Source organism: Molothrus aeneus, chromosome 6, assembly GCF_037042795.1.
Source record: "Molothrus aeneus isolate 106 chromosome 6, BPBGC_Maene_1.0, whole genome shotgun sequence".
Classification (NCBI taxonomy): domain Eukaryota; kingdom Metazoa; phylum Chordata; class Aves; order Passeriformes; family Icteridae; genus Molothrus; species Molothrus aeneus.
In genome coordinates, this window is record NC_089651.1 from 46844651 (window position 1) to 46868533 (window position 23883).

The window sequence follows — 23883 nt, forward strand, 5'->3', positions numbered from 1 at the left end:
TAGAAAATGTTAATAACATTTTTTGTGGTAGAAGATGTTAAGTCATCAGCCCAAATACGCTGGGCATGCCAACCATCTTCCTTTCAGTACACAGAGTGATTGCTTCTTTGTGAAGGATGAACCAAGTAAAAGAGGAAGAATCCAAGTTATTACCACAGACAATTCATTGAGTCAAAGACCCTCAAGAGGACTCAACTGAAGGTTAGAGGATGTGGTCTTGCAGGAAACAGTAGATTTTTCAGCAATCAAAGTAACTTTACGAGGTGGATAGCCAGGGAAAGAAGCCAGCAGACAACAGGAGAAGGAGCAGAAGTATTTAGGAACTGGGAGCACCTGCCCTCTGGAAGGTGTGGTTCAAAAACTGTAAGCAAAGACACTGCCTTTCTTCTGCTCAGGAAAAAAAAGAGGATTGTGCATAAACAGGACTTCATGCACTAAAGAATGGAGAAGGAAACAAAGTCCTTAAGAGCAACTCATTAGTTCAGAGACTTTTCAGAGCCCTTTAGGTAAGGAAAGATTTTCCTGACAAAAAGCTACTTTTAAAGGATAAAAAAATCTTGGTACTTATGGGCATGTGGTTAAATACCACAAGACTGAGTAAATGCAGAGAGTGGAAAGTTTACCAGGGGAGTTCCATCCCAAGGAGATGATTTGCACCTGCCCCAACAGGAACAAGGGAGACTATTGTCCTTCAATGCATCCAGGGGTGGTGAGTGGTGGGATTGGTGACTGCTCTCATCCCTCCACAGGCATGGTCTGTGCTTGGGGCACTGTGAGCATCCCACTCCCCCATGACAGCTCCTTTCCCAGCTGGCTGACAGTGGGATAACAGGACTAGCAGAGAGCTGTCATGGAAGGATGTGGGCTTATCATCTCTGAGCTAGAACCACGCTCTTGGAGACCATGACAATTAGAAGTGAAACTTTGCTTGGACTCTGTGATGAAGGGGGAAGCCAATGTGGACAGCAGATTTCCAAGACAATGCTTTTGGCAATGTGTTCTGTTTCGCAGATGGACTGTTACATTTTGTTCTCTTTGGAACATATTTAGCATGCATGACTTCCTTTCTTAAGTAATGAATTCTGATAATCATGCTACAAATTTCTGTGGGTCACAGTAGTAGCTAAGGCTGCTTTTCCTTCTTTTGGTCAGCCATTGACAAAAGTGGGTATGCTTTTGCTGTCATGACTATTTGAGAGCCACTAGTACCATGGGGTTCAACACAGCAATACTGGAGATTAATTTGACAGTTGTGAGAGCACAGGTCTTGTAGACTGGAAAACATTTACCGTGGAAAATCTTCTTCCCCCTTTACAAGGAAGTGTGGGTGATTTTGGGGCCCTATATCTTTATTTTATTCTGTCTGTCTTTTAGTCCCACTGTTTTACTGTCACAACCCCAGGAGCTAACCCGGCTCCTAAGATGCAATGATCTGGAAGAGAGCCTCAAAGCTGACAGCTCGTTCCAGAATCTCTGTCTGCTCAAACACTAAAGCTCATTCAGTCATTTATAACCCTCAGGGCTCCATTTTAAAATAATACAAAGATTGGATGTCTGTTTTTTATAGGCATAATTGCAGGCCAGGACTAAACATCCGAGCTCAGTAACATGGGTATCAAGTCCAAGATTACTTGGAACAGAGAACTTTCCCCAGACTTCTCCCCCACTCCTTATTTGGACACTGAAAAATAATTTCCTCAGTAGTAGATTTTTACTCAGTGAAATCACATGTTTTCTCAAAACTTTTTTTTTCTCAAGATAATTACATTTGATAAGAAAAGGGAAGAAATAACAATGCCACATTCCTAAAGTGCAGACTGAAGCCAAATTCAAACTGCTGCTGTGTGGGGTCAGTGTTTTTTCCAAGGACAACTGACCCTGCTGAGCTTGGACACAATCCAAGATCAACTCTCTAAACACCTGTTTAATTGCATATTTCACTGTCTGAGGACTGGCCATTGATTGCTGAATTAATTTTCTATCAGCATCCCATATGCATTAGGTTATTGGCTGATGGCTAAACAAGGATTAAAGTGAGTTTTTTCACACAGAGGGTCAGTCTGAATGGATACTAAATAAGTGTGAGGCATGAATCTGTAATTTTGCTCCCTCTGCCTGGTATGAAAATTGCTCAACATGTGTCACAGGTTCTAGGTCTCCTGCCAGCTATCTGAGCCTTTCCTTAGCAAGAGCACTTTACACATTACTCAAAAATGATAAACAGCAGCTAAACTGTGAAGGACTTTGAACACAGTTCTAGTCCTGCTTTTGTGGCTGAGATTTACAGGACAGCCATGCAAAGAAGTGCATAGCAAGGGGACTAAAGAGACAGCAGCCTCTCCCCTCTCTGCTCAGACCTGTGCATGGTTCATACACTTGGCATCACCTGCATGACCACAGATCCTCACTCCCACCAATTCCCAGGGCTCTCTGTTGGGACAAGATCACAGCCACTTGTGTGGACTATTCCTGGTGTCCCATGAGAGCTTTTGCACAAATGCACAGTCAGTATGCTGACTTTGGAATTAAAAAAAAAAAAGACAAGCTACTAATTTCAACCAAGAGCTTTGCTAAAAGATGGAAACTCCGTGGGCTGGAACATAACTGTATTCTCTTGATTCATGATTTCCTGCTGCAGATTCTGCACATGCATGACCAGTGCATGTGATTTGGGAATCTCAGCTATTTCCCTGCTGTACTTATTCTATGTCAAATAGCTGCAGTATAGCAGAACAAGAGTGACCCAAGTACCCTGCAGAAGTGAGGTAGACAGATTGCCATTCCACTGATGACACTGAACCTGCTGAATTAGGAGGTACAAAGAAGTTTTTGCTCAGCATGGTTTTATCTTCATCATCAGGAAATATATTTTCAGCTGAATAAATGAAGTGTTATTGTGGTTTCTCAAAATTACCTATTTTGTATGACCGTATGCTACACTGTGATCTGCTGGCCGAGTGGTAAGAGGAGCCAATGAGCTTTTATTAAGAATGCTCCCAGCTGCTGGGAGGTTATCTAAGTAGCACTTTCTATTGCAATGGAAACAAAAATGTGCAGTCAGAGCCAGGAAATGCATGCTCAGAAATAAGAAAAAAGATTCTTACAATCATCAGTTTGCTGCATGATATGAAATAGTCTCATGCAAGAATCTCTAGAAAAGGCTAATAAAACTTTACAAAAGAGGTGTAGAACTATTAATAGTGAAGAAATGAGTTTTCTATGGCTGAATTGTATATGTTCTCTGCGTTACTATGGGTTAGTTAAAAAAGACCTGAAAGAAAGAATATATCAAAACTATAGGTGTTTAAAGCATTATTTATAAAGCTTTAAAACATGTTGGTCAAATGCTATTGGCTTCTCCTCCAACAAATTTTTTCAAAGACTTTTCTGTTAGGGTACAGAACATGAGAGAACTAAAAGCAGAGAACTGCTATTCCCACTTTCGTTCCCTGGGGAGCTTTGAGAAATCTCAAGCACAAATAGTCCAGCCAGCTGGTTTGGCCAATTGGTGGTCAGTTTATATTTCCTCTAATAAGTGAACTTCTTGACCGTACATTTTAACTGAGTCATTAAGAGCTCCTTTTCCAAGTGTTTTGGCAGGCTAGAGAGGTCTGGGACTGTGAATAAACCACAATAACTAGTAAAGAAGAGAACAGTCTGACTTTTAATATGGCAGAAGAAATTGATCCAAATGGATCCAGAAATTAAAGCCACAGTGAAAACAATGGGATACAAATATCCACCTGCAGGTTATAACAGAAAATTTTATTGGAAGGGCTGCTTCTTCCACTAAAATGCAGCCACTTTGGATGTGTAACATCAAGTGTGTTGTGCAAACAACTGAAAAAACAAGTGAGATTCTAGGTGAGCAATATGTACATACCCATAGTGAAAATTCAGTATGAATGCTGTAGTCACTCTGACAGGATAACTTGAAATCTTCAATATATATGAAAAGAAGACAACAAGGGAACTCTGTCATGGAATATCATGATAGAGATCCCCTGTATGGGATTTGTCACTAACTGAGCTCTCACAAAAGCTTCAGCAATAATCACCAGCATCTTATTCAGTAAAGGACTGGATTCAAAACTGCTTGGCTTGAGCACTCAAAGAGGCACCAGCTGGAGGTGGCATGGCTGTAGATTGCCTCATGTCACTTGAAGCTACATGAGTCAGACACACATATAATGGGCACTTTGACTTTCTCCAAGAGGCTAACACCTTATTCCCTTAACATAGCCACTAAACCAGGGAAAAGACCCTGGCTTGCAGAATGTGTGTCTCAAAGTTCCTATAGTGAAGTAGAAACAGTTACCAGAAATGTAGGATTTTTTTTCTCAGTTTTTCAGTGGAATGAATCTTCAATTTCATGGAGAGAAAATTCAGTCAAGACCATCCAGATGAAGACTTCTGTTTTATGCCAGGATCAATACAGAGGAAGATCTGCCCTTATCTCAATTGATTTATTGATTGACAGGTGGAGAAAAGGACTCCTATAAATGTTAGGTAACTTTTATTAGAAATTTTCTTTGATGCAGTTGTAGCCTCACACCTTGTCCTGCTTGGGAATTTTGCAACCATCTAGAACCTGGTCATGGTCCTGCTTAAAACTGGCAGTTCTTGGGGCAAAACAAAACACAACTTTCTGCTTCTAAAGGCTCAGCACATCTCCTTTGAGATCTTACTATATCAGAATTTCCCAAATCTAGAAATTTTCTGTCTTAATTTAGGCCCTACAGGGGCCCTACAGGCCCCTACTGAAAGGGGCTACTGAGAGAGAGACAGAGAGAGGGAGAGGGAGAGAGTGAAAAAGCCCTCTGAGATGAAACACCTCTTTTTCCAGGGAGCCATGAACTGAGAGTAAGGAGAGCAGGAAAACTGCCAGTAGACATCCACATCACACACTAATTGGAACAAAGTAAACCTCCCATATCCACACAGTTTTCATTTATCCAGGACAGTTTGCAACTTGGTTGGCTGGCGGTAGTTTTTGGAACATTGCAAGAAAATGTGGTTCAAGCATTATAAAGCAGTGAATGCCAAATCTGAGTTAAAGCCAGTTATTTGAGCAGGGCTTATGGCATTTTCCAATGATCACCATCACTGAAATAAATAAATAGATGGCTTGCTATGTATACGCTCAGGGGGGAATGTTGCCCAACATTCATAGCTCTTTGCTATTAAGAGTAATGAGGACACAGCTGTCTGAGTCTGGAAGCCAGTATTTGCAGAGATTTTTCTTCTCCACTGGCTTTATTCCACTACCCATTCTTTGCTTATAAAAGAGCCCAAAAGTTCCTAACATTTATGCAAGAATTACCTTAGCTTTGTGGCACTTTTGAGATTGTTATAAAACATGCTAACACATGGACAGATTTGAAACTCAGATGAAATATGAAAAACAATTTTCTCCCCTGATAAGATCCCAGTGCCCTTAGTGCCAAGGATAACACTCTCTTTTGTCAATCATGACAGCTTCTGGAGCAGCTGGCAGGAGTTGCTGCCATGGGCATAGATCTGAAGGTCTCCCATCTTAAGAAGGACCTCTAATTCTCACTGCAGACCCTGGGGTTGTGATGTAAGTTTTGAGTCACACTTAACTGGTCTGCTCTACAGAGCCTCCAAAGCAAGTATAAAAGCACCCCACTCCATTCAAAGATCTGACAGCACTTTAAAATCAGTGCTAAAAGTCATAGTCCATGTGACAAAGAGAATATCACTTTCATTTTATGGAAGCCTTCAATATATTAAAGGCTTGAACCTGTATCAGACACAGGCTACTGCACTTCAGGCACTGCAGTTTCAGAGCCATGGCACAAGGCATGTTGAAGTTGGCTTCTGTAAATCATCTGGTCTCCACTCAAAGCAGGGACAATTCAGTCAGGCTGCTCAGGGCCTTTTCCAGGTGAGGTTTGAATTTCTCCAAGGGTATGACCTTTAGCTACAAAGTTTTTGAACCTCTTTTGGTCCAGTGTTTGACCACCTCACTGTGATAAAATTTCTCCTGATATCTAATAAGGATTTCCCATGTTGCAACTCTTGCCCATTCCTGTCCACATCATCTCTGAGATGGATCTGGCTTCATCTTCTCTACACACTGACATTAGACAGTGGAAGGCAGCAAGCAGTACAATTCCCTGAGAAGCCTTATGTTCTTGAGGCAGGTTAAGTCCAGTTCTCTCCCTGTGTGACATGTGCTGCCACCCTCTAACCACCACAGTGGTCCTTTGCTGCATATCTTCAGTGTGCCCAGGTCTTTTTTATGCCAGGAAATCAGAATGACTGGGAGAATTGGGTGCCTATGAAGGCAACAGAAATTGACTGCATTTGAATTCTCCCCTGGAGGTATTAAGAGAAAATAATTAAAATGTGAATCTCTGCTTAATTTAGTAGCAACTGTTGAGGTTGGTGAACCATTTCATTGGATGCTGAACAAACAGAACCAGACTGCACTACTCACAAACACAGACCTGCACACATTTGTCCCCAGATCTCCAAGGTAAGCCAACCTTCCTTATACCAGAACTCAGAAATTCCTGACCAGTGCTACAAGCTGACCAGCCTGGGCACATGAGCAGTGTCACAGGCAGTCCCACCAGCTCTCACATTATCCATGAAAGCTCAGAAAGACATGTTCACACTGAGCATTCCCAAGCTAAACAGTTCATTTTCAAGTGGCCTGGCCTGAAAAAAGCCCTATGTTCTCTTTGGGTAATTAAAAAAAATGAAAAGTAAATAAATAAACAAACAGAAGAGACAATGTTCCCAACCAGCAGGAACATTTAATCTCTGTGATTATTCCTGGACCAAACTCCTGCTTTTACTCTCTAGAAGGTACATCCCAGTGAATTTTCCATCATGTGGGCCTGCTGTAGGGGAAAGTTAATTTACATTTTTTTCTTTATGGTACATTCTTTTATTAACCCTTATTGCCACAAGGTCTCAGGTCATACTGAGTCACGCAAGGGAACAGTTCCATTTTAAAAGGCACAGTGTCCAGGACAGAAGCAACCCTAGCAAATTCTTAGCATGATTACATTCTACAATTCACAGTCTTTCTAATCATCTCCAATCAGATACTGCAGATAGTGCTTAGTTTAGCATTTCATGTCCCTCCCCAGGTCAAAGGGAATGAACCATGGATAGATCATGTATTTATGAAACAGTTTCATGTCCCAATTCTCTAGATGTCAGATTATGATTTTTGTGGAGCAGAATATGATAGTATTTTGTATCTTTAGATGATGAATTTACCAGCTCCAGAATGCATGTGACTTGCTGGGCCATTAATGGATATACTGCAAATTGTCAGCCACTCATTATCTTTAGAGGCATTCTCTATTCTGTATAGGACACACCTATGCCATAATTCTCTGGACTCAAATCTATATGTGGGCTTATTGCCTGAGAAACATGGAGATAAAATTTTTATTTCTTTCCATTAAACTCATGGGCAGTATTTGAAGTCTTATGTGCAACCCTGTAAAGTTCTCTTATACCACTTTTCATCTATGACTAGTTAAACCTCTTGAAAATGTTAACGAGAAAAAATTTTGTCCCAAAATGCAATGTACCACCTGAAAACCACAATACAGGTTTTACAGAACTGTATCTTCAAACAGCACTGATTCAGTGGGGAAAAATACCTCCTTTCTAAAGCTGGCATGCTACAGTCTTTTGGGATGAGTGCATGAAATCAACTGATAGCTGTCCATGCACAGGTCTGGGCTATTCCATCAAAAAGTCAGTCCTGCTTTTAATTAAAATAATTTCAATCTGCTTCTGAAATAAAGCTCCAGATGCAGTGGTTAGTGAATTGCTGGCAATGAGTGTTGTATATACTGCTGCAGTCTACCTCTGAAGAACAGGAGCCTGATCCAAGGCTGCTCCAGCCTGTGCCGGGTTTGGGATTCCCCACAGGGTTTGCAATAGCAGGAAATTAGCAGCATGCTATGGCTTTCAGATCACATCTCCTCTCCCTGGCCTGGTTCCTGCTGCAGGATTAAGGAGTGGCAGTCTGGCAAACAGACTGTGCACTGCTCCAAGATTCCTCCTTGGAAAGGGGATGTCAGGCTACCCGTGCAGGCTCTCGCAGCTCTGCCTTGCTCAGCCACAGTGACAGAAATGTTGTTTAATGGGTGGAGGCTCTTACCCATGCTATGAGCTTTTCTCTGCAGAGTTAGATAAAACATACTGGAACTTTTTTTGTGCCTCTGTGCACACTGGAAGCTGGCAATATATCAAAGGACTCAAAAGTACAGCAAACCAGACCTGACAGTATTTATTGCACCTCCAACTTGAGTGAGACTCTTTCTTGCTAAAAATTGTTCCAGGCAGCTTTTAAATGATTCTACTGTTACATTTTGTACAATTCCTCCACTACAAAATACCTACTGTGTTCTTGTATAACCTGATACACTGCAGTGCCATAAAGGGCTTTATTATGTTCAGTCTAAAAGTAATTTTCCTTCCTTTCAGCAAATTTTACCCTATTCAGCAATAATCATTCTTTTGTGCCACCCACCATACAAACTTCTACTTTTGTCATTTACAGTTCCAGTTACTGTCATCTTACCCTAAGTTTTGTAATACACTTTAATAATTCAATCAAAGTCAGCCTCAGTAATGGCCCCAGCTTGCTGCTGCTCTATACTGAGATTTCCATAAACTTGTCTACATTTTTCTGGTAGTAAAGTACCTGCACCTAATGGCAGTAGGTTGGAGCCATTCTCAATAGAACATTCTGAAGTACTATTTGCTCTCTGTTCTGGAATGAGAAGTCTTAGTAACACTGTCAGAAACTGCCTAGTGCTACACTGCTTTTGATATCACTGCCTTCTCTTGATCATCTTCCACCAGATGACCCTGTGTTAGGTTATCTTTTCACCTACTGCTGGGTTCCAGCCACTTAATTTCCTGATCACAATTGTAGCTTTCCTAGACTTCTGTGAATTACTGTTTATACAATCTTCCCATTCAGTGTTACCTACAGATATGTTGGTTGTACCACAAAGCCAATTAATGCCTTTAATCCAACCAGCAATTTACTGACTCACAAGTTAATGCCTCATTTACTTAGGGGGCATTCAGGAAAACAAGAATTTTACTTAAAAAAAAAAAAAAAGAAAATAAAACCAAGCTCAAAATGTTATAAAAAAGCAGATGTTAAAATTATTTTATGGAAAAAAACCAAAAGGAAACCCAAAACTAACAACACAGTCTCAGACCAAGCAGTAGATTGTGGATTCTTTCAGACCCTGCAAGTTTATGGTGCATTCCTCTCCCTTTCCTCCTAGACTCTCCCTGTTTAGCTGAAGCACTTTTATTTTCAGTATCTGAATGCTTCATTAATACAAACAGATTTATTCTCACTGTAGTTGCATGTTACTGACATAGAGCTAATACATAGGAAAACCAAGATAATTTTCCAGATGGACTTATGAGTTTGTATGTTCAAACTTGCAGATGCCCAAGGGAAGGCACTGTTCTCACCCCAACTTTCAGTAAATGCTATAGGTCTCTTCCTGAAAACCCAGACCCATCAAGGGTTTCCAGATGATTTCTTGTATGTTGAGATTCCTCAGAGAAGTAGTGAGTTCTGGAAGCAATATTGAGTGAAGAGGTCTGAGGCTGTACTGTCAGCCCCTGACAAAGGCTGCAGACCAGACCAGTGGGCATTTCTACACTAAACTCCCATGGAGGATGCAGGTCAGTGAGAGCAGGGGATTTAACCAAGCTTTGGGGACCTGGGCCTGCATTTCAGCTCTCCTGACACCTAAACTGCTGCCTATCCTCTGCACCATCCTTCTCCTCACACTGCAGTGTGCTCTTATACCACAGAGCACCTGCAACCGTGAGCTACAGTTGAAAGAAGAGAAGGTTTTGCTGGTGTTAAAAATGAAGATGGATTTCAGCACTTCTTGTCATCCCCAAGGGGCAGAACATCCCAGAAAAGTGGCAGAACGGTTAAAAAACTGCCCTGAACTGGGCTGGTTGTAACTCACATTTATCTTCTAGCAGCTTTATTTTCTTTGAAAAATTCTCTCATGTCATTGAAGTAGTAAAACGGGAAGGCAGAGAACTGGCAGATTAAGGGGTCAGAGCATGTTAAACTCCATGCAACATCTTACTCCAGGCAGCTCTTCTATTTCTGTGTGGCAGCTCTGTCATGGGTCTGGTGTTTTAAGGACAGGACAAAGGAACAGTGCCAGCACATTATCACTTTCTATAGAGTCTGGCAAAACATATGGTCCATTTGGCTGCTTTATACTGGCAAAGAAGAGAATTCATATTTTCTATATATTTTGGCTTAACATCTATATTGTGACATATAACCATGGCCAATTTCAGGCTGGAACCAAATGAAAAGAAACAAGACTGACCCAAAACATGTAAGGGAGAGGCCAAGAAAAACAGTGACTTTTAAGTCATTGAGAACACTGCCATCTCTAGGAATTGTGGGTGATGCAAATATATGCAAAAAATTGACATATGCCCGAGTAGGGTGCTGGAGCTATGAAGGGCACTGGAATAAATCAGCCTTCCATGTGAGGGGAGACTATCACATACTGAACTCTGCACATTATGCCACAGGAAGGTAGAGAAAGTATCACTCATAGGAAAATGAGAGAAAAACATGCCAAAGAGCTGACAGACTGGGGCAGGATACTCATGATACCTGTCAGTTTCCCAGCACTGTTAAGTGACTTGATTTTCTTTTAAGCCCTGAATGGCCTAGTTGGTGGGACTGTCTTGCATGACAGCTATTCCATAAAGGAAAGCTCATGAAACCTACCCCAGAGCAGACAGAGCTAATCTGTACATAGTGGCCTTAACTGATTTGGCACTGCTGAAATCCCTGGAAGTAAGACATAATAAAGGCAAGGCGGCAACAAAGGCCCACGTATCAAACCAGTGCTGGCAGGGAGTGTAAGGAATCACTCTGAGATTAATGGCAGGGGTGCTGCCCTGCCCTGGCAGCACATGCCAGAGGATATGGCAGGCCTGGCATGATTACTGCTCCTCTGAGTTGAGTCAGATGGAACCTCCTGCCAGCCCACTCTGGGTGACAACTGAAGTCTGTGTATTGCTTGGCTCAGAGCCCAGTGAGCAAAAACCCCCACTTCAGAGACCAAGCATAACGGAGGCCATTAACCAGAGTATCTGTTGAACTTCTTCTCCTTGCATACCCTTTCCTTCTGTAGTCTACAGATCTCAAGGGAGATGAGATTCCTGGGTTCTTGCCACTTTGTATTCCAAAGTATCATACAGTTCCAAGAAAGAGGGAAAATTGAAACACATCATGAGATAGAGAGGTCACAGTCTAGAAAAATTTCAGCCTTCCTGTGTCTGGACTGTAGCCTGCACATCTAACAAGACAAGGACACTGTCCCTTCTGTGCTTCTGCCCCTTCTCTGCACACAAACCCATTATGTTTTAACATGACCTGTTCTCATTCAGCTGTTCCTTCAGTATGCCACTGTGCTTCCCTCCTGGCTCACAGCTCAGTAAAAAAGAAACTAGAACTGACTGCCTGACCATAAGATACTTAAGGTTAGGTTCAAGACAGCTTAACTTAAACCTAATAAATTCACTACAAGAACTTCTGCTTTAAGAGCTTCACCAAAGTCAATAGGGACTGTAATCATGGGTCTAAGTGATTTTGTCCCCAGCTGTTGTCCAGCTACCTACCGAGTATGACTGTAGTTCATTCAAGTTCAGTTGTGGCTATTCTGTAGTTGTATTTATTCTGTTTTCACTTTTCACATCATCACACATAAATACAGTCAGTGAGTGGTGCTTGAAGGGCACTGACATGCAGAATGATGGGCCTGCTCCTAGTGTTACCTTTTGGATACTCAGGAGCCTGCTAATTTTCATTCCAGTGAAGAGTGCCTGTTTGCTTAATAACATGCCAGCATTATTGGCTTGCATGTTATATTTCTTGGTTCCATTCTACTCATTCCTTTGTTAGTAGTAGAAGTTTCATGAATAAATGAAGCACTTGCCTGTGCTTTAACCACCAGACTGTGTTCCTCCCTCACTGCACTTAGGGAGGAATGAAAGCAGGAGCAAGCCAAGCCACAGAAGGTTCAGTTTACCATGCTACAGATCGATTTGTACAGCAGCTTTTTCTATCAAGCTGACTTCTCTACTACAAATGGATTTACTTCAGTGAAAACCAGCATTTTGACCCTCATTTCCCATGGTAAGCTGAACAGGATACTTTTACTGATGGTCCTATTTCTGTAGGAATGACTCTACTGATGGACCCTTCTGTAGTGGCTGGATGAGTCTTGCCTTTCCTCAGCCCCTGCCCGATCTCTGTGCTGGTGCAATGGTTTCCTGAGGGATGAAGGAGCTCTGACTGCTTTCAGATGTACCTTTGAACCTGTGATTATTTTATACTTAACTCATGATTACCTCCATGAAGATTGTTGGGATTGTGAATAGATCAGGCCATCAGATCAGAAGCACAGAAGCTGGATCTAAAAGATTTATAGTTATGTTTGTCTGGAGCTGTATAATGTGGGTTTATGCAATGGGACAGGATTATGTGACGTTTATCTGTACTCCAGGATGTGAATGATCCTTCTTTCATTACTCTCCTGACATATGGTCTTGAACCTTAATGTATATAGTTTGTATTTTCCACATGTTTATTTTACCTAGCTTGTCTAGTCTCATTACATTAAATAATCAAGGGAAAACCATCTTGAGTTGTTCTAAAACATTAAACAAATACAGCATAAGTAGAAGATGATTGAAAAACTCCAGGATCAAGTGACTGCTGAAAGCTTTTGTAGCTCAGATATTCCTTGAAGCAAATTGGAGATACACGTAAAGGGCTTGGACTTCCCCTCTTCCCTGATCTATGCAGAAACATAGGCAAAAGTGGCCACTGAATTCCAGCCAGGTTAGTGCACTGCTGTTGTGGCTTAGGGATGGTACCTTCCAATTTAGTACTGTCACTAAAAAAACCACAAGCTGCTCTCCCTCCCCCTTCTTACTGGAGGCACAAAAGGCATCACATGTTGAGATAAGAACAATACACCAGAAACAGCAATGAGATAAGAAAATGAACAATAACAGCAACGATATTAATGACAAAAGTGTACAGAAGAGAGTGATTCACACACAAAAAAGCTCATTGCAGCCTGGACAATAAACAACCCTAGGTGAATTTTCTCAGCTGGAAGGAATCCCTTCTTCCTGGAAGACACAGTCCCTTTGCCTGCCCCCAGCAATGATATGAGGGGGTACAGAATAACCTCTGGGCCCTGGCCATGCCCCCACCGGCTACTGCAAGAAATGAACCCTGTCCTGGCTGGAACAAGGACAACTGGGGAAGTAACTGAGTGTCACATGTGTCACCTTGAGCTTCACTGCTGTAGAATTATCAAACTGGACCTTTTTCTCTTGTCTGTCTATCTTTACATGATACTTCCCTGGAAGTCACTTCCACACCTATCATCCCCTCGTGAAATTAATCTTGGTATCATCCTGAAAATTAATATTATTTCACTTTAGCCCCAAAATATCCAGTACCAAATCACAGAATCACAGAATCATTTGGGCGGGAAAGGATCTCTGAGACCATTGAATCCAACCTTTGACTATGTTGTCCCATAGACCACAGCACTGAGTGCCATATCCAGGTGTTTCTTGAACACTTCCAGGGGTGTTGACTCCAGGAATGGCATGCTTTATGGCAAAGCCAGGAACTGAACACAAACTCCTCCAACCCAAGCCTTAGCCACCAGCTATAAACTCTTGAGATGCTTGAGAGGAAACTTTTGCATTGCTATGGCAGCATGAGGTCTCAATTCACATTTCCTCCTACAAAGCCCATCAGAAAACCATACTACAAGTAAAAGCTACACATCATGGCCCTTAATTTAATTAGGAACTGTCAACAATTGCCTATAATTTCAGAAGTCTGAGCTAAGCCTCTCACAGAATCTGTTCTCATGTAATCTTTCCTTCTTTTTCTGGTTAATTTGGACAGGATGGCAGTCATTCCCTAATAGTGATCATGCATAAGCTTCAGGAACTGGCCCTCTGGAGCAGCAAAAGAGATTGTCTCACAGACCGAGAGGAAAAGGGAAAGGCACAGAGCTGACCCAAATAGGGTTAAAAAAGGAAAAGGCGGGAGTGGATTCCATTGTTATTTACTTTATACAAACCCTTGTAAGGCATAATCTCCTTGCTGCGTTTCCCTGCTTTTCTTCCTCCTGTTTCTATATGCACTGAGAGGTCACTAGGAAAGTCATTAGGAGGAGGCAGTCTGGCTTGATGGCTAAGCCATTGGATAAGGAACTCTGGGCTCTATCCCAGCACAGCCATGAGCCTGATGCAAGGCCTGGGCACCTCCTTTCAGTTCTCTGTCTCTCAGTTTCCCTCCCCTTTCCCCACACAGGAACATCTGGTTCCTTCATTTTGCTTGAAAACTCATCTAGACATAGGTTGCTCTTAATGAGGTTGGGCACAAGGCAGGGCAGTACAACTGCAGGCTTGGATGTGGGGTTTAGGTATGCTTGCAATATAAAGATAATGATCTAAAACCCATCTGTGCAAAGGTAATCTTTTGAAGGAAGGAGTTTCACTCCACAAATGTAGGACTGGGGACCCATAGGTGGGGAATGTAGGAGGAGGTCCTGCCAATCTCTGAGAAACAAGGAAAGCTGAAGCAATGACTACTGCACAAATGGGGCATGAAAAACAATTCTCTCTTGTACTTGAAGACAGCATCCTTCCATTTCCTTCTTCCTTTAACCTTTCACTTTAAAAATAACAATTATGTTTTGTTGTTTTTTTTTTTTTTTAATTACCTCCTCTGCCCTCCTCCCTTCTCTGTGTATCTAGGTCACACTCATCTGAACTTATGCTCATACTTTTCCTAGCATTTGCCTCTCTATCTTTGAGGTGTGCTTTCTCTGAACTCTCTATTCAACCCTCTCCAACCCCATCATCTCCTCACATTGTGAGTTTGCATTAATTGGAGAGAAAGCAATAATAAGAGCCCACCCAGTACAGTTCTTTCCACAATGCCCAGAAGGATCTGTGTTTGAGGCATGTTTTGAAGATCATTGTAAATCAGGAAACAGCAAGGTGGAGTGAAAGGAAACTGGAAAGAGCTCTCAGCTTATGAATGTATAAAGCAAGAACACAGGCCCTCACTCCAGTAATCTGGAGCCAACAGTTACTAGACTAAGTTCCTTGTGCAAAAAGTCATTATTATGACTAACCCATTCTGTATTTATAGAGAAGTAATGTTAGAAGACAAACAGTTCAAACAGTGCTCTTGCACTAGATGTTCTTTGCTTTTTTCTGTATGTGATTTTTTATTCCAACATTAATTGTGGTTATAAATCATTCCCAACCTGCTTTGGAATGATTTACAAAAACTCTGTGCTGTTGAAAACACAGACCACTTACATACACAAAATATAAAGCACTCAGCAACTCCAGGGGTAAAAAATACCATGTATTAGGAATCAAACCCACAGAAGACTTAAGAAGTAATTATCATTAAAACATTTCTCTGTCTGCTACCACAAATGGCTACAGGTACTTCTGCAGAACACAGAAGACACTGGATGGCAAAGCTATCACGGACAGGTGTCTTTGAGAGGCACTTGAACCAGTAAAAGTTTTGTTTTCATAAAGGACAAGATCTGGAGATGAAAGAATCTTGGCAAGACTGAATGGTGACCAGGATAGGGAAGGATTGAGGACACTTAACCCGTCTGTGACCATCCAGGCCAGAAAAGATGAGGCCAAAAATCTTGAAAGGGAGAAGAATGGATAATATCTCTTTTTTTGCTGCATGGAAACATATCAGCCCCACGAGGGGGAATGTTATGTGAACAGCCAGGGGTGCACATTCCCTTGAGAGCCAAGGAATGTGGGGCCTTGGCAGGCAGGCCAGGTGCCAGACTGGAACAGAGCAACCTTCTTGCAGCCTCTCTACATTTTGTGGAGTGGTTGGAAAAAAAAAATAGAAAGAGCTTGTTAAAACTCACACAACTTTCAGATCAAATTTTTGTCCTGTTTCACTTTGGAAGTCTCTTGAACAACCTCAGTGCTTCAAAGATGAGGCTGTAAATCTCCCAGTCTCCCAGAAAATGCTCCTGTATTTAATAAGCTGTTTTGACTGACATTCAAAGTGAAAGTAAAGTTTTCTGTTGTCCTAGCAGTAGAAAATATGACTCTGATCTGTAACTCCATATCTGACCAGACAAAAATGTGTACTCTGTTAAAATCTGCAGATTGCTGAGACACATTGGCATGAGAATAGCTCTGGTTCCCCTGCAGTCAATAGCAGAAAATCTCATTATCTCTAATGGAAATACCTTTGACTAATTTTATTTGGAAAGAAGGTGCTAGAGGGTGGTGTCTGAACACCAACATAACAAACCTGTTACCTAGTGGCCCAGCTACTGGGCAAAATTACTTCTAGTTAATTCTTTTCAACCATTCCACCACACAATTAGCCCTTGGAGTGCTTTGTATCCTAAGAACATGCTGAATATGGACAAGGAGGCAGGCACAGAGCGACTGAAATACCATTAACATGAGTGGTGCTTATAATTGGCTTATGGATGCCATGATCCTGTGGGTCAGACTTTCTTGAATGACCTGGTAAAATTTTGGTTGCTCCTGAGGACCCTGTTAAGGTTCCCTGATGTCTTGCCTCCAAGGACTTCAAGCAAGGCATTACACATAACCTTGTTAACTGCTCCAGGAATCTTGGAAACAGGGGATCAGGCCTTTCTACCATCACCACAGTGAGACCTGGACCAAATCACTCCCTTTGGTGACCACATTTTCCATCCTGGGGCACACAGATACAAAACGCACTCAGATACAACAATAAGTACTGCATCAAGGTAGTGAATATTTCCAGAGAATTTCACTAAATAAAAAATGAAATCTAACCCAGCAGAAACCCCTGACAGGTCTCATTTTCTTTTAGTTCTGTTTTACTTCCTTTGTCACATCATCTACCTAAATTCAAATCTGATGTAGACTTACAAAAACTGCTCCCAGTTTGCTGTGGTGCTCAAATGGCAGCCTGTCCTTTCCCATGCTTTCTCATTAATGTCTCTCATCACCAAACTTTCTTTACAATTAAATCCCAAATATTTGAAAGTAAAAATGACTGAAGTGAACAGCTTGACTGAAAAAAGTATAAGTTCTCCCATTTCTGCCAGCATAAATAGGAACATATGTGCCCTTTGGAGGCTGGAAAGTTCACTTTAAAAGTTCCCTAAATCTTCCTGGTTTGATTATTCTGGTTTGCATGGAGCAGACCAGACAGTATCATTCAGAGGTTTCATTTCCACTTTCATTTCAGCACTTCTTTTCTACTAACTACCCCATTTCCTGAATCATCTAAAGCAAAGTGAGTCAAATGAAAACACTCCTGGAAATCTACAAATCAGTAAATAAAATAACAGGTTGATCAATTTGCTAAGATGAAATGGACTAGAGGCTGTTTTCAAAGAATCAGATAGCAAAAATGCTTATTTTTACATCAAACTCTTCAGTGATCCCAGGATTTAAGAACTCTTCAAAAAACCCCAGGGTTTATGATTTTTCCTTTTCTTTGTGTCTGGTTTTTTGTTTTTTTTTTTTTATTTTCCAGTCGGTATTACTGTGAGTGCTGGTTAGAAAATATGTTTTTTCCCACCTTGGAAAGGACAATGATTCAAATACAAAAAATGTGTCCCAAATGTTAGCTGAATTTAACTCTAGGCTTTCAAAGCTCCTGTGAAGCTCTTGTGGTCTCCTTAGTAGGAAAACAAAGAAAATGCATCATCTGCAACGAAGTCCTGCCAGAAATTTCAGACAATAGGGCAGAATAAGTCCAAAAGACAAGTCAGTTTTAGGTCTTGTTTTTTCTGCAGCAGTTTTGAAGTAAGTGCTGTTCTTTAGTCTAAAGAGAGGCAAAATTCTCTGTTGAAAGCTCATGGCTTCATGGTTTAGGCTTTTTTTTTTCTTGTCAAAGACCAGCTCACATACAGCCAAGAGATGAATGAAGTTTCCCCAGGCTCCACCTAACACTTCAAATGAAGGGCCACCTTCTCTCTCATGGACAGAATCATCAGCATAAAAGGCATTCTTTTGATGCACTGACAAATCAGCTGCCATCAGATGGCTGTTTATCTCATAAAAACATTTCTTCATTCATGAAAATGGCTTTCCTGCTTAAATAATAGGACTGAGTCATATCTTAGTGTGGAGGGATAGAATGTAAGAAAATAAAGATAGTGCAGAAGGTAATCTCACACCTGAGGAGTTGCAGCTGCACTAATCACCAAAGATTAGGAACAGACCTGCCCTTAATAGGCCACAGCTGTGTCCAGTAAGAAGAAGAGTGCTACAAAAGAGTGGGTTAGTTGGGTGAGGAGAGAGATGGAGTTTGTTGGTTGTGCTGTGAAGAGCTGCACTTGAGAAATCACTGAGAAGGTATGGAACTTTTGAAATAAGATGGCAACATCTTAGTTTGCATGGAATAATGATATGAAGCATACAGCTTGTATCCTTAAAAAAATTTGACTTCAAAATACTGGGCTTGACTGCTGCATTAACTGAAGGACAACTACAGGACAATTGTTTCTGCAATGTCAGACAAGCTTTAACGTAAATGGATATCTAGAAGAAGGATTTGTAGTGCTTACCAGCACACTGGTTGTTTTCATCCAGCTGGAAGCCGAAGCGGCAGATGAGGGGCCGGGTGGCAGTGGGGTAGTTGGGAACGGGGCCAGGGGCTGGGGGTGGTGGGTACACATTGGAGTAGGGGCTCAGGTAGGGCGAGCGGTACACGGGGTTTGTGCGGGGCACGCACAGATAGCCCCCGTTCTGGTTCACACACACCATGTCTCCTCTGCAGGCCTCGGGAATGGTCCGACATTCATCAATATCTGCAATGAAATTGCAAAGGTGTAAAGAGTTAATGGGACTTAATGGGGCCAGTCAAAAAATAGTTCATGTGTTTTTTGCATAACATTACAAAAAAAAATTATATTCTCCATCAAATGGCTAACCCTTCCTTGAGGAGCCTCACTTTGAAGTTAGATTGCACTAAAACAGAAAACACCTCTTATATTCAACATATCCTGTGATCTACTCATACTATTAGAGTAGTAAAACTACTCTAGAGTACTCATACTATATCCTTTAATACTATGAGTACTATATCCTCTAATACTATGAGTATTAGAGGATATAATATGATATATATTATCCTTCCATTCTCTAATAGTATGAGTACTCTAGAGTACTCATACTGATAGAGGGAGAGGACAAGGCCTGCTTTGCTATTCCATAGAAGTTTGGTTTAAACACTGATTTACACATGGCTGCAGCAGGCTACTGCCTGCTCCTGCTGGAGGGTCTGTCCAAACCACAACATGCAGATCAGGATTTCAGAAACTGATGGTTTGGTCTGCCCAGCTGTGAAATTTGGATCCTGCTTTGGAAGTCTTGAGTTCCCTCCCTCTAAGTTACGGATGCTCGGATCTGGGGACACAGTTCAGGCCTCTTTCTTGCTTTGACTGAGATTGTGGCTGAATTAAATTTAGAAAGATATAACTGGTTTAGCCAAATTGAGTGTTCCCCTGGTTCTTGGCACAGAAACAGTAGGCTATGGGAGGACAAACAGTCTGCTGCAGGTTTTTCCCTTTCTGTTTTGGTGGCTTTATGGCATGTAAAAGATGCTGCCCTGGAGACTGAATGCCATTGACAAAAAGATGCTGCTGGGCGAAGTGCAGATTTCCTTTCAGTACCTCAGCTCAGTTTACTTGGAGTTTCAGTTTGTGAGAATGGAAGGCTTTATTTAAGCCTGCAGGTGGAGATGGGGAACAAAGACAATAAATCCTGAGTTTGAAGGAGAAGGAGGGTGAACAACCCTCATCCTTTGGCAGCTACACTGAGCTCCTATCAAAATGCATCATTGTTGTTTGAGTAGCCCTGACAGCCTGTTAGTATCTCAACAATCTCAAAGATCAATGCTATGTAAAGACACACACACATATATTTATATATACACATATTTGTTGTATATACATGTATATAAACACACATATTTGTTACACAGTAAGAACTTTTCATCTAAAACATAGTAAGAGCCCCACAATGTTAACTCAATAAATTCAGGATTTCTGAGCCCAAATTTCAATATATTGATTTAATCAAAGTCCTACCTAAGCATTGCCCAGAGGCACGGTCCAGGTCGAACCCATTAGTGCATTGCTGCTAAAATGAGAAAAAAAGGACACTGAGTGATGGTGAATGAGAGATTTGCAGAGTCAAATGCTCATCTGGATTATTATGATTAGTACAATTGTTCAGTAGGGTACAGTACATCTAAATAAGCTCCTTCCCCAGAGGACAGTCAGCATGCCATGGCCCTAAGGCCTCAGCAGAAGTTCCAGCCCCTTAGCTCAGGAGTGGCACCCTCAGGTGATGGCAGTGTCAGGCTGTTCCTCTGCCCAGGGGCCACCAATGAGTTATGAGAAGAGGGGTACAATGTGTTATGGGTTGTTAGCACAGAATTACAGTCTTCTAGTTTGGGGTCTTGGTTTTGCCAGAACAGGGGGGTTCATCTTGAAGGTCCTTGTTGCATCTCCCACAGGCTCTGAAGCTCCCCAGGCAGCCCATTCAGCACACAACACATCAGGCATTGACTGATCCAGAGCCACAGTTGAAACATAACAAGCTTAATCTCTTGTTTTCCACCAAACCTTTATACAACATGTTACAGGCATTCAAGGTTACTGGAAGCCTTGGTCATTCCCATTCTGCTGGCCATTATCAGGGCTGCAGCCTTGAGTCTTCAATACCTCCTCAGTGACCTCAGCATCTCTAAATTGGTGAAAGTCCTGGTGATAATGGTTTCAAAGCCCGTTAAAATGATTTTCTGCTCTTCCTAGTTTTTGACTGGGCCTCCAGCTATTTAGCAAGGGGCAAAGCAATTGACACAAGCACAGGATCTTCCAGTAAATGGGTTGTACTAGGCAATGTATGCAAGAGATATCCAGGAAACAGGAACCACCGAAGCCACCAGAGTGCAGAGGGATGGAGTGTGCTCAAGATCCTTCCTTTTTTGTCATATCTTAATGATAAAGACACTTATTTTTGGACTTTATGAGTGGAAGATTAAAGTACTTAATTGATGTTTGGAAAAGTAGTAAGTTGTAGATGGGAGACAAAAGGTTAAAGGGGTGAGTCAGTGGAAGTGGGTCATTGCAGGAACCAGGGACAGGACTGAAGTGAAACACATGGCACTGTTTGGACTGCACCTGCCACTTGCACATATGAATACACAAAACCCCTGCTAGAAGTGTCAGACAAGTATGGAGGAATTCTGCCTTCATTTGTTTTGGCATTCCAAGATATTTTGGTATCATGTTGTGGAAAGCCAAGATATTCTAATGGGAGAATGTATAATCACCCTCATGTTTTAAAGAATGTATGTACTCTACCTTTTGTTCTTCTTTTTGTGTACATACGCTACACCTTGGTTAGCTGGAAAAGCTCAAATAGTTGTTAAGACATTTTTTTTGGTCAAAAAATGATGATTCAGAAACACTGAAACTATTGTTGGACTGGTTTCAACAGCTTTCTATAACTTTATTGTAGAAAAGATTCCAATATTGTCAAAATTACCAGTTTCAGTATCTTCAGAAAGAAGTCATTGCTGTTGTTTCAGCTTCAAGTTCCTTTTTCAAAGCAACTTCAAAAATCAATTTATATTACAAGATGTTTTTATAAAAATTCTAATGTAAACAATATTTTAAAAATTATAGCAACAAACCTTTAAAGACATCTCAAAAATTCTCCAGGGGCATGAAAAGCATTTCCCATACAGATCCAATAATCACAAAAATATCAATAAGCATGACCAGTGCAGGAAATTTTCAATGTAATAGAAGAAAAACAACTACATTTCAGAGGCTTTTGGCAAAGGTATTCAGAAACACAGCTCTAGATACCAAATATATCTGGACTATTAACTAGAGATCCAAACAACATGCATTTAGGAACAGTTTTTACCAATTTAAAGTTACTTGGAGCCTGAGCATAAAAAGAACTAATGATTCTGCTATTTCAAGAACTGGACTGCTTTACTTCCATCCACTCTCTTGAACAGAAATGGGTTTGGGCATAAGTGAAAATAAAAACTGGGATGCAGTCATTCAGGATCACAGTCCAAAATGAAACAGTCTTAAGACTTGATCCTGCTATACACAAAAAAGATGTATTTCTATGAATGAATTCTCCAAATATGGATGTTTCTCACAATAGAACTGAGCAGTCTCTGGTTTCATGGCATAGGTTTTCTTATTTCCTGTTCCAGAAGTGTTCAGTTTAGAGGCAGAATCAGATTTTCAGTGAGGTCCAGGTTTCTACAGGGATATTTTGCTGAGCTGGCAAGGATGAGTCAATAACTCAATCCATGTTCAACTCCAGAATCCTGCTGGCTCCAAGTTCTCCCCTCTAAACCCTTAGACCACACAACTTCCTTTCCATGTAAACCCCAGACCACAAAGCTTCCTATCCACCTGCTAGCCAGTTAACTTTCGTGCCATATAGCACTTCAGTACAAACCAGTACACACATCTCTGCATGCACCTCTCACCTGTGCTTTTCCAGGGCTTGAAAGGCAGACAGCCAGTGTGAAAGCAGCCAGTATCCTGTAATGTGCATAGAAAATAGGCTGAAAACCTTCAGATATCCAGGCTTGTTACGTAGAATTAAATACACATGGACAAATGAATTTCTAGTGACACTTCAATGTATTCCAGTTTTGCTAACGTGAATTTGGCCTTTGGAGAAGGAGTAATATAACTGTGGGCAAGATTCAGGTCTCAGACCAGTGACTCTGATGGTACTGGGATTGAAACCAGACTGCAAATGTCTATGGACTAATCTGATTTTTATGACACCCCATGCAGCAGCTGTTAAATGAACAAGTGTGCAATATTCAATAAAGTGGTTTTCCCCCTCTCTGACACCTTTCTTTTGCAAAAATGAAGGCTTCTCTTGCACGCTGTGCATGTTTTACAGATGGGTAAACCCAAGCAAGGCCCTGCCTAAGCTCACAGCGTGAAGTGTTGGCAGGGCTGCAGACATGTCACGCAGGAGGTCCTGAATCCAAGCCAGCTGCTCCAACTGCTAAACCACATTTCATCCCCAGAGGCTCTATCTGAGATGAATCCATTTGCTTGGGGCCAGATTCTGTCCCTTTGCTCAGTCTTGAAGGAGACACACTGTGCCAGGTCATCAGCAACCAGAAGCTGTTATCTTCAGTGGAGCCTTCCCCAGGTACATCATCTTCACATCTAGTGCTCCCTACTGGGTCTCTCTCCACCGCAACTGAAAGACAAGGCCCCCTCACTAAAAAAGCCCTACATCTATTTTTGGAGCTCCTTACCTGGAGCATAAAAATTATGGTCAAGTAACCTTCCACCTCCAAATATTTACTAACAGATAGAAAACCATGAAAGCACAGTCAGAAATTACTTTTTTCTGGTCTTGTGGATTTCATTCTTTTGCTGCTGATTTATATAAAACTTCCTAGTACCATTAGATCCACACCTTGCTTATCTTGGATTGTAATTCTAAATGGCAGTTGGATACAATACATTCCCACAAAACCAGTACAGGAAGCAGGGGATATTTTAGGTAGCCTTAGCTCTGCTACGCATGTGAGCTGCCAACTTTCTCTCTTAGAGCTGTCCCTGATTTCCAGCGTGCAAACTGAGCTGCTGAGCAAGACCTACAAATGCATCAGACAAAACCACACACAATGACCGACGCATTACAACAAATTTAACAAGCTCTGAAAAGTAAACATAAAACCCTAAAATG

General features: G+C 41.5%; 1 protein-coding gene across 1 annotated transcript in view; it reads right to left on the reverse strand.

Annotated features, from left to right (window-relative positions):
* The window catches only part of FBLN5 (fibulin 5), a 42528-nt gene extending 19834 nt beyond the window's left edge, over positions 1 to 22694 (reverse strand). The window contains exons 1-3 of the mRNA XM_066552354.1: positions 22652 to 22694; positions 20214 to 20265; positions 18690 to 18932 (exon numbers count right to left, since the gene is read on the reverse strand). Of these exons, the coding sequence (XP_066408451.1) occupies positions 18690 to 18888 (199 nt within the window). The 5' untranslated portion in view covers positions 18889 to 18932; positions 20214 to 20265; positions 22652 to 22694. The remainder of the gene's footprint in view (positions 1 to 18689; positions 18933 to 20213; positions 20266 to 22651) is intronic.
* Between the last annotated feature and the right edge of the window lie 1189 nt (positions 22695 to 23883).